This window comes from Triticum dicoccoides, chromosome 1B (genome assembly GCF_002162155.2).
Source record: "Triticum dicoccoides isolate Atlit2015 ecotype Zavitan chromosome 1B, WEW_v2.0, whole genome shotgun sequence".
Lineage (NCBI taxonomy): Eukaryota > Viridiplantae > Streptophyta > Magnoliopsida > Poales > Poaceae > Triticum > Triticum dicoccoides.
Genome location: NC_041381.1, coordinates 85,797,901 through 85,809,323, shown reverse-complemented (window position 1 = coordinate 85,809,323; position 11,423 = coordinate 85,797,901). Strand labels below are relative to the sequence as shown.

The 11,423-nt window shown below is 42.1% G+C and overlaps 2 protein-coding genes across 3 annotated transcripts; one reads left to right on the top strand and one right to left on the bottom strand.

Annotated features, from left to right (window-relative positions):
- The first annotated feature begins 1,073 nt into the window (after positions 1 to 1,073).
- On the top strand, positions 1,074 to 3,084 carry LOC119320870. Of its 2 annotated transcripts, none has more exons than XM_037594794.1 (4): positions 1,074 to 1,175; positions 1,458 to 1,503; positions 1,603 to 1,747; positions 2,503 to 3,084. In XM_037594794.1, exons 2-4 carry the CDS (start codon positions 1,466 to 1,468, stop codon positions 2,767 to 2,769), a joined length of 450 nt encoding a protein of 149 aa, XP_037450691.1. In that variant the 5' UTR covers positions 1,074 to 1,175; positions 1,458 to 1,465; the 3' UTR covers positions 2,770 to 3,084. The 2 variants fall into 2 exon arrangements, with proteins under 2 accessions (XP_037450691.1, XP_037450686.1); XM_037594789.1 differs by having other exon boundaries at positions 1,137 to 1,244.
- Positions 3,085 to 3,691: 607 nt separating this feature from the next.
- On the bottom strand, positions 3,692 to 10,706 carry LOC119320860 (acyltransferase-like protein At1g54570, chloroplastic). The gene is made up of 13 exons (XM_037594784.1): positions 10,240 to 10,706; positions 9,996 to 10,047; positions 9,454 to 9,509; positions 8,059 to 8,217; positions 7,863 to 7,967; positions 7,489 to 7,595; positions 6,884 to 7,005; positions 6,669 to 6,777; positions 6,417 to 6,550; positions 5,972 to 6,341; positions 5,339 to 5,452; positions 4,326 to 4,411; positions 3,692 to 4,219 (listed from the first exon to the last, which is right to left on the bottom strand). Exons 1-13 carry the CDS (start codon positions 10,592 to 10,594, stop codon positions 3,919 to 3,921), a joined length of 2,070 nt encoding a protein of 689 aa, XP_037450681.1. The 5' UTR covers positions 10,595 to 10,706; the 3' UTR covers positions 3,692 to 3,918.
- Between the last annotated feature and the right edge of the window lie 717 nt (positions 10,707 to 11,423).

The window sequence follows — 11,423 nt, the reverse complement described above, 5'->3', positions numbered from 1 at the left end:
AACAAGAGAAATAAATTCAGATTGTAAAAGTAACTGAAAGTACGTTGATCAAGGTTAAAAGCAATAAGGATGAATGGAGTGGGAGACTGGGATCCATAGTTTCATGAGTGGCATCTCTTCAGTTGAAAAATAATATGATGTGACGAATAAATTACAGTTGCGTATCGATTAAATTGCAGTTAGGGTCTAGTTTGCTAGGACTATCAAACGAATAGGTATTGAAGATTCTAGGAGAAGGTGGGGAGAGGTCCGATTATCCGAGAATCCACAAAAGAACTGGCCCTAAGAGGAGAAAGAAGAGTTTGATGACTCGGAACGAAACGATGCTAGACACATGTACCTAGGCAAGAACACAATTTAGAGTGTACAACTAATTAAATTCATGAAGCTTAGCAAGAAAAAGCTCATAATATATGTATTTAGGAGTTTAGTTGTTAAACCCTTTCATGCACTTAGCGCATCATTTAAGCACATATGCATTGGGTGAGGCCTTAACATTTAGACATGCACAAGTTGAGAAGCTGCATATTAGACACACATGTAATTCTCCCCAAGAAGTAACTCCGAGGCGACTAGGATTTTCCCTCCTTCCGTCGGCTCTGTTGCCGGTCTGCCCCGCCTTTGATGTCCTTTGAATCACGGAGGCGCGAAAGACCTCCTACCCCTCACCGGTGGGAGGGGCACAACTTTTGCTCTTGTTTGGTTCAGCGTCTTAATCCCATAGTAGTAATAATGTCTAACGTCTGGTCCCCGTCACGGTAGCGCGTCTAGCACCGTCAGAGGGTGTGTGGCGGTGTGCCTCCGTCGGATCTCGTGGGATTCAATTGGTGTTGGTCTTCGGTGGATCTGTCTAGATCCAGTCTTCGGTCATGTGTCTACATGTTTGATCCTTTTGATCTACGCTTTTCTTTATTAGACGGTTGGTGTAGCACGATGATTTCACAACAGGTTTGTTGGGCTCTGGCATGGAAGAGGTGATGACAGCGGCATGTCTTTGACTCGCGCTAATACTTATAGTCATCCCTAGGTAATTTTTGTTACTTTGATATATATTTGTTGCACTGCCATATGACAAGTGGTTTTTTAGGGAGCCAACTTTTCTCCAGAATAGAAGACACGAGGGCCCGCGAGGCAGCCCTCCCGATCGCATCCTGGTCACGGACTCACGGGCCCTTGTGAGCTGCTTCTCTCTCCTTTGCTCTCCCTCTAACCCTAGCATTTCTATCTCCAGTACAGTATGTTAGGTGAATTATCCTCTCTTTTTTTCCCTAACTTGTTTCCTCTTCTATTCTAGTACTACTGCCTCTCAGTCTCTGAGTAAAACGACACTACAGTAGTTCTGTTAATTACAGTGATTCAAATCGCTTCACCGGCATACATACGCCTACCTGCTCGACGAAATGCCGCAGTGACTAAAACCCTCTTGTCTTCACTTTCCTCCTATATTTGTCCCGCAGGTGACGCGATGCTGCGCAGCTTCCCTCAGGCCCGTCCGCTCCTCAGGTAAGCGGGCACGAGCATCCCATACCTGGCTCTCCCTCTCCCTCTCCGCACGGATTAACCATTGATGTCGTCTCTGTTCTTGTTGCTTTGGGGGATCAGGAGGATGGGGTTCGACAAGAGGGATGCCTACTTCTTTAAGCAGATTGGCAAGGGCATGCTCTGCACCTACGCGCTTTTCGGCGCAGCATGGCTCTGGAATGAGACGTCGCCGCTTGGTTGGTGGACGCTCAAGCCACTCCCCAAGGTAGGTACTATGGCTGGTGAGCCTTGGTTGAGGCAGAAATGAATTGGTGCCACCTTTTGTTTTACTAGTACAAGATTCTATCGAGTGCAATGAAGTTCATCTACCTGAATGCTCATTTTCTGGAACTATGGTTCAGAACTGCCTGTAGATAATGTCAATGCGTCCCACGCTGTGGTCTTACAGTAAGACATACGTTAATCCAGGCACTCTCCATTCCATAGCTTCGTTGTGTGACATCCATCCATAACTTCTTTTTCCGAAAAGGATGGTTGTATGACATCCGTCCATCACTGCATCAACTAAGCAGCGACTTTGGCTACGCAATTAACAAGATGCATGCCGTTTTCTTGATGAGATGCGATTCATACAACTTTTTGTGGGGTTGATCATGCATTGATCGTAGCTGCAAATCTTGCACATGCCTCAGGTTTTACTGAAACAGCATATTCTGGTCATTGATTATCATTCGACGAGTTCTCCTTATATATGACGAGTTCTCCTTATATATGCCACCTTCAACACTCAAACATTAAGTTATGATGAAAAGGAACTTCTATGATGCACTGGATTATATATCTTATGTGACACCAGAATTATCCCTTGGAGAAATATGATTATATATAACGATCACTTAAGGTGAATATCTCTTCTACAAGACCGTGATAAGTAACTTCTATTTGCTAATGTTCACCCTTCCACTGATTCATGCCCTTCCAGTTTATAGTTTTCTAAAAACTATCTTCAATATTTTCCAGGAAGAAAAAGAAATGGCACATCTTTATGAGCGCAGGGAGTTTCCCTACCCTGGTGATGAAGAGGCAGTTGAGGAGTTCATAAAAAGTGAGGGTGCTCTAGGTACCACGATCGGGCCCAAAGGTTTTGCGGATACAAATGTGGACTCTGATAAAATGCAGAAGCAACTACAGTCGAAAAAGTTTGACCAGGAGGCACAAAACCTCTGGTTCCGAATGAGGAATGAGGTTGCACATGAACTACAAGAGAAGGGATTTGGTGTTGAATGAAGTTTTATTCTTCTGAAAGGAGAAGTGAAATGGTGTCATGCTAGAGTTATCTTTGGACCGTCTCAGCTCTGCTAATTGACACATCAGCTAGTAACTTAGAATAAATGCAAATAGGAAACATGGAGCTTATGCTACGATTATCCTCCTTTTTCCCGCTCTCTGCCTGGGCTCTATCTTATTCTATGGCAAATGTCTTTGCAGAGCATCTACGTTGTGTCATGTCATGCCAATATTAATCTTGTTGGCTTGTTCCATTTCTTCTGTTACTGATTTCTGATCTTTAAGACATGTTATCAACCAGTTGTTGAGTCCTTATTTTCCTGTGTTCACAAACTTGAGTTATATTCTGGTGTTTACAAACCAGTCGTTGAGCCCTTATTTTCCAGTGGTTTTCTGTCAAACATTTAAGTTTTATCATTCACCAGTGAAGAAATAATGGTGGCGCTCTTGTTCTCTCAGGCTGCTGAGACCACAGCTTTTGGCCGTAAATCATAAATAGGTCCATGTAATAAGGTAGAAATGTCGAAGTGTGGAACAGTGGAAGTCCCAAGGAGTTTTCTAAAGTTATTGCAGTAACTTGCATGTTTTTTTCCCTTTGAAATCTATGGTATCTTACTGTGTGTCAAACCACCTACATGTGAAATCTTTTCAAAACATGCCAGGTAGCCAGCAGGTTCAGAAAAGCCCTAGGTCTAAATTCCTATTTTGCTTCTGCCTAGAGCCCTCAAGGCTAGGCGTTCTACTGTCGCCTAGCGCCTAGGCATGCTTAAGGGCACACCTAGCAGTGCTTTTTTTAAATAAATAAAATCGTTGGTAGCCAGTATAACATCTTCTCCTAAAGAAGTTGTCACAAAGGTGAACACATGTGGTGCACCTGTCACTTTAGGTGGTGTGCTTTCACATTGACTACATAGTAGAGAGATAAAAGAGACCCTTTATTGTGAACAAGTATCAAATAATCAGTAACATTTTGGTGTTAATTAATCACTACCAATGAGTAAGTAACATGTACATTCAAAACGTAATACAAATATTCAGATACATCTGTTAGCTACACATTATGTACTGTGTTATACTCTGCTATAATGGATACCTACTATCTGCCAATGTGCAGTCACACTATCACAGGAATATATTTGCACCTAGTCTTCATGGTTCAAAAGTTGGGACTTGAGCAGAAACACCCTGAGTTGCCTGGTACACAGCACGCTGAGCTATACTCCTGTAAGGGTCTTCCTCCCTCTTCCTCTGTAAGTATGCCATTGCGTTCTCGACTTCTGATTTGATATGTAAATACACTTTATTTGCGCTCTCCCTGTCCGTCAGAACATTGTTCATCCCTTCCATTTTGATTGGTTTGCCAAAAAGGTAGTAGAATCGTCCCGGTACTTTGGGAACAATAGCAGGTATGTGCATGTCCTGATTCCCTTCCTCTCCTTTGACGCTATCTCTGAAATGAAAAATATTCACAGCAGAATGAAAAAGAGTCCAAGTAAGCAATCGCACAAAGGTAAGATCAGAACACTTGATTCATTTGTTTGGAAATTAAATCTGACCTCACTCTCTGGCCGTCTTTGTTGATTGACTCTATCCACTCCCGAAGGTACGGAATGTTCTTTTGATCATTGTAATCCAGAACCAACTGCAGAAAGAAAACACAAATAAACTTTGTATAGCTTTCCCCAAAATCTGCTACTCAACCTTGGTTACAAATGTGTTATCACCACACATGTCCTGCGGAGATCTCGAGTTTGTGTCTTTTTCTATATCTTCAAAGTCATTTTCTGTGCCATGCTTTCATGTTATTTTTCCTTGAATAAAACATGCTTTCACCTTTATGTAATCGGTAAGTTGACTTCTGAAGACTACAAAACTTCAGCTTGGTGGGGCTGCAGCGGTATTTTGGTCTATTTGGCTATGCATAAATGATGTTTTTTCAAGCAACCAGCAGGAGCGCTGCCTTTTCATTACGATGTTTGTGACAGCAAAAAGTTCAATCATGTATGCAGGTGTTACTCTCGTGTATGAGTTGGATGTAGTCATGAGCGTTGTTACAGAAGGCACAGCACAAGGAGCCTATGGAGCTTGGCGCCAAGCGGCTCAAATGTATTACCAAGGGGTTTATGTCCCGGTTTGGATGGCATGCGATTGACAGGTTTCTTAGTCTTTGCCTTGGTCGGTATGTTACTACCTACTTTCATTTGATTGTATTGATTTCGTCTCCCCCTTTTCTCAGCGAAGTCAAATTTTTTGTCTCTGCATCTATGATGGAGAGGCCGGGGGTAATAAGGCTTCCATTATCTAAAAGGGCAGCCTAGTGCACGTAGCTCCCGCTTGCGCAGGGTCCGGGGAAGGGTCCGACCACTTTGAGTCTTTTTGGCCAAAAACTGGCTCCACTGAGAAAAGGCTTCCATTATAATGTAAAAGATAAATAAAAGTTCAACTGGTCAAGATTTCAAATGGTATGACATATGAATACAAATTTCGACTTTCAATGATATTTTTAGAAATAGAGATTTAACAGTGTTGATTTCTCCTATAGAAACAAAAGAAGGATTAGGAAAGCTACCTCTAAAATGTCATCTTCTCCGACAAACCCAAATGGAACGACTGTAACACCAAACCTTGCCGCCATCCTTACAAATTCTGGCTGATCTGGCCAAAACAACTTGTATTCTTCACCCTGCCAAATCCAGCTCAATTATTACATTAGAAAAAAAGGGTAAAGTCTACTATAACTCTGAGATACCATTTTTTTTGTCTGTGTTTTAAGTCATGGTCCTTGTGGAATACTTGTTAGACGCTAGCCTTGATCATGCTCCCTCTGTCCGAAAAAGCTTGTCCCTCAAATGGATGTATCTAACACCAAGTTAGTGCTAGATACATCCATTTGAGGGACAAGCTTGGGACAAGCTTTCTCGGACGGAGGGAGTACTATTTTTGTACATGTGAGCACACTCCTAATAACAAAATCTGATGTGCTAAATTAGGTGTTTGCAAAAATAGTTCCATGTGGTGAAACTGAGCATGTTTGGAAGAGTGGTATTCTGTGGTAAACTTCAGGAATTTAGTCAAATTTGACTTAAATACTAGTCCTTTACCAAGAAATATCATTCTCCTAAACTGCCCATAATGCTTTTTCAGAACCCGCCCCTAATGGTTATGTCAAGGCTTAATAGAGATATGGAGACATTAAGCACACCTTCCTATGTAGAGCTTCCCGAGCACCACCAGGATAGAGGAGAACATATTGATTTCTCTCAAACAGCCTGTACATATTGATTGGAGTGACTGGTAATCCGCCATACATAGAGACTGTATCAAACCGAGACGACTCCTGGCGCGAGGTCTCATATTTTGATCCAAACAACATTGGATGAGCCATGCCACGAACAATCGTGTTCTTCTCCCTCAAAAACTCTTCATACAATGGGCTTAACTCGATCCCCATCAGTGCATGATAACCCACAAACAAGACAGGACCTTGGTCAGGAATACCAGCAAGGCCACGGACAATTTTTCCATTTGTCAGAGTAGACATCATGACTGGGCTCAGTGCAAGGTGAAACAATCTGCAAAAGGTTATAAGTTTTTCACTTACTAGATCTATGCAAGTAGGGAAGCACTCTCAGAAGTTGAATACATACTTGTGGTCTTCATCAAATGTTTTCTTGAACTCACTTAGTGTAGGGGGAAGGTAGTCGGTCACAAAGTCCCGTTGCCTGCCACGGCGGTACATGTTTGCACCTTTTATAACAGATAACAGATTCACACCATCCTCCTGTGCAAGGAAAATATGAAGTTTAAAATTGTACTCCAAAAAATACAGTGATTGGCATGAATATTGAAATGAAAACACCGGACTGGCTCCGAAACGCTTTGATGAATTGTGAGTGTACCAAGAGTAGTGTATGGCCATTTTCCTTGAAGTATCGAACTCTGCAGTTTTTCAGTGCCTTGAAGAGTCGATCTGCCTCTTCTCCACTCGGCAGAAGATTGTCTTTGCCACTAAATAAATTAATTAATATGGAGAGTATCAGATCAAACAGTTAGACATAGAAAGTCAAACAAGACTAGAGAATGAGGATTTAGGCAGCACCATTATGATGAGTACCTGGCAAGAAACAGAACTTCAGCTTGTACAGCATGAAGACGAGAGTTGGCATAGGCTGCTCCTGACTTAAGAAGCTTGAGCTTCCACAAAAGAGCATCCCTTGGTATGATATCTGCCAATTGCTGATAAATGAAAGGGATGAAATCTAAAACAATAATAAGAAAATATATCTAGGTGATTAAATCGCTCTAGAAAAGGTTGTAACCGATTCTTCTGAGGACTAAGAGCACAAGGACTTCTGAAAATAGTGGTTAAAAGAAATGGATACTTCTCCTTTCCGACAAATGCAACTGTACGTCTGTACTCTATATGCTTTTCTAGACTTGCATAAATAAATAAATAATCATTTCTTAAAGTAGAGATCTCCTGAAAAAGATGTACAAATCAAGTCTTTTTTATGAACGTTGGCGGATAGAGTTACAGCAGATCAAATAACGTTTAGGAAGTTTATAAGCATATATGTTTCTTGCACTCCTTTTTTTTTGTAGTCTATATGGATTACTTTTTCTTGCACTCCATATGTTTGAATAGGAGGTCACATAAAAATGAATGTATGGGATAGATAAACATAAAACTTAAAAAGAGGAGGAGCTATAGAAACATACTGAAAGCAAAGGCAGCAAAGAAGTGAGACTTTCTGACAGCTTTTGAAGAGTTTCTGGAGGAGAAAGGTTGTTCTCAATGCTAACCATAGCCATCTTCAGAGGGTCAGCTGCGCATAAACATCCTTGGCTCATAAAAATAAGTGGAACAAGATTTAAATTTTAAAAGTACATAGTGAGGTAGAATTCTGCCTGGATGCTTTTATTATCAAGCAATAACTCAAAATCAAGATCATGTCTTCCAAGTTCTTTAGTTCATATGAAATTAACAAGAAAATTTTGTGACAAGCATATCAGATTATACAGTTGGAAAAAAGATGCACAGAACAACTGGAAGAAAGCACATGCCAGGGTAATTAATAAGCTAAGAAGTATACCCATAACAAAACTAAGAAGATATGGAACTGTAACATGAAGGTCGCTTGGCATTGCTTCCAAAAGAGGCAATATTGGCTGCAGTGGAGTCTTTGCAAATGATGTTGCTGCAGAAAAAAGAAGAAAAACCATCAAGTTATTTTATAATTAAAGAAAGAACTATCTCATCACATTCTAAAGTGCAACATTTTCACTTGCCTGGGTTTACCAGTACGAGGACCAAATCGATGTGTGGATTACGAGCTGCCGCTGCAAGCGCCAGGCATCCACCAAAGGAATCTCCAACAAGATATATCGGTCTATTTGGTGATAAATCATGCTCATATTGGATAGACTTTTCGACAATTTGTAATAGCCCTGTAAGCATTTATATTCATTGCTGTTAGATCAATAGAAGCTTTCGGGTACTTATCCCTGATTTCCCTTCATAATTCATAACAGTAATTTTATTTTGTAGTCCTACTTCTGCGGTGAGGGCTCTACAGGGGCAACATGGTGGCGGACAGAAGACCTCACCAAAGAGGACGCCCGGGAGACAAGACCAAGCAAGTTAATGCACATGTAGGAGATGAAGTTGGTGTAATTAACACCGAAGAATTACCAAGCATTGGGAAATGCAAAAGAAGCGCGACGATGATATTATGCCCTTTTTTTTTGCCTTTCTTACAGACCAAAACTGGCTGGTCAGAAGGATGCCACCGTTGCCTCTGTCCTCGGAGTGGCAAACTTGTGGATTGATTTCCGCGGGGCTCTCTTGGTGAATCTAGTACAGTGGAATGAGATCATACTGAGAGTCGCGGGGGTGCAACAAACTCAGGAGCAGGACTCGTTTAGGTGGGATCTTCACACCACCCGGGTGTTTTCTGTATTTGGCATTGGTGGATACGCTGGTCAGTTTTAGATCAAAATGGTTATGGCGTCTAAACTAACTTTAAAAACCAAAGTATTCCTCTAGTTCCTCGCATAAAGTCGTTCTTATAAAGGAAAATTTTATTAAGCGCAAATAGCAGGGGGAAACAAAACTAGACTTGGATGAAACTGTAGTCCTAGTGAGATACATATATATCTCTAGAAACAAAATTCTAAGCACTGCAAAACTTATGAGTTGGTATGAAACTAGTTTTGTGTCCTAAATTGTCCTAGTTTTGATCTTTATACCTTGTGCAAATTTCTGAAATTAGACTTGGATGAAACTGTAGTCCTAATGAGAGACATATATATCTCTAGAATCAATGCATATTTCTACATTCTGGACTTTGTTGTGAGTTGGTATGTAGAAAATACTTGTAGAGAAAAGTTGGTATGTACTCCCTCTGTCCCAAAATATAAGAACGTTTTTAACACTACACTAATATCAAAAACATTCTTATATTATGAGACGGAGGGAGTAGATGATTATCCAAGTAAGAATACTACTCCCCCCGTTTACTGTTATAAGATGTTTTCAGTATGAACTACATACGGACTGAAATGAGTGAACAAACACACTAACATGCGTCTATATACATCCAATTCAGAAAAAAGTTAAAAACATCTTATAATAATGAACGGAAGGTGTAATAGTGAAGCCTAGGTGAATAATACAAGTCATACCTTCAAATGGTGTACGATCATTTACTGGTATATGCAAACAACGAACTTCAAAGGCCCTGCAAACGAGAAACGTGAGGTTTTATTAGACTTCAATGTAGAAAATGAGAGACAAAAGGAGGCAGTCTAGTTTTTGTCACGTTGGGCAGTTTTAGACTAAATAAGAAGGAACATGTAAACGAATCATAGGTCACATTGGGTAGGCTTATTCTCTCATTTCCGGTTTATTGGACTCATCTTGCAAATAATATCAACCAAAGAAGACCTACTTAAGTACTGGACAACATACTAATGTTATATGCATGGCCCGGATATAGGTCTTCTGAAAGACAACTTTATGTAAATTTCATTTGACATCAACATAGATTTGACTTGTAATATTCATATTATATCCAGGCTTGGTGGGTCTTTGCGTCCCTATTGCTTTGGCCTTGGTTAATTTGATAGATAATGACTTCATGGAGACTAGTACACTAGTAGTAACGCTGAAAGCAGGCTTATAGTATTTCCCTAAAGGAGCACATAGAAAGCAACAGCATACTCACTTGCCCAAAGACTTGTGGTGCAAAATGAGCCCCATCCCAACACCATCAGTTCCTGCAGTCAGGTAAACTCTTAGAACAGAAGCAAACTGACCACCTAACCATTCAGGTAACCGCAAACATGGCGGTGATCTCGCGCTGATGAGCTGCCTCCATCATGCAGTGGCCAAGGGTGGAGCGCAGAAAGCACAGAGTTATATACTATTGGGATCCCTATACTATTATTGCTAAAGATTGGACGACCAACCTGGCAAGAAGAGCAGCAGGGGCGCGTCCTCCACCGCCGGCTGGCCTGACTCGACGGGGCTGAACCACCGCGGCGGCCCTCCGTCGTCCTTGCACAGGGCCCTGGCGGCAGCGAAGTAGTCCTTGACGGTCACACCCCCGAACCCATCGTCGTAGAGGGGCTCCAGTCCTCTGTCCTTCTCCTCCTTCACCGCGTCCTCTTTCTTCCCGCTCCTGTTTCTCAGCCCCACCTCCCCGTTCACGGCGACGGAGCTGGCCCTGAGGCCGCCGCCGAGCCGGGAATGGTGTCGGACCAGGCGGGTGGTCGGCTTCACGCCGTAGACGGCGGGGAAGGAGCGGAGGGCGGGAATGGACATTGCTGGAGATGATGCCTTTGGGTTGGAGAAACGGAGGAGTTACTTGAAGAAGGAAAGCATGCCAGGCAGGGGCGGGGTCTGTGGAGGGGATGGGACGGGCGAGTGATTGGGGTGGCAGCGGGGCACGTAGGAGAGATCAAGAGCGATGCACTCCCGGGGAAACGGACAAGGGAGACAAGCTCAGTGCTGACCGCACCCACTTTCTTTTTCCTCTTTTTCTTGAGGCCCATCGAGTATTAGTGGATGTTTTTTTTGCGCAAATTAGTGGTTTTTTTTATTCGGAAGGCCATGTGACAAGCTTTATATCATTGCATCAAATACTGGTTACATCGTCAATCAGTTTGCTCAAAATAAAGCTAGGAGCTTCATGGACCCAATTACAAAAAAGTATGCCTACCAATATTATGAACAACTTTAAAAGCCTTCCCAATTAACGTAATCAGGTCAACTCAATCTGCAAAAATAACTTGTTGAGTCGTTTCACCAAGTATCACTTCCTTCCAATGCTCGAATCGTTTTCCAAAGAGTCTGATGCCGCTTCAATCATGAACACCCCACATGAAGGGCCGTCCATTTTGATTTCGCATTGTTGTCGCTTCCGCCATTATTGTAGTTGTGTTAGCAACCTAACTCCGGCACAAGCGATAGCAGAGGAAAATGTTGCTATGGGAGCCAAATTCAAAAGCGTTGTCATGGCAGCAAAATGGAGTGTTGCCATGTCAGTGAAACCCGCTGCCATGGCAGCTGACGCAGCAGCCGCGATAAATCAGGAAGAGGATTTTGTCATCAGCCATCGACGTCGGATCATCCAACCTAACCGCTAGTACGT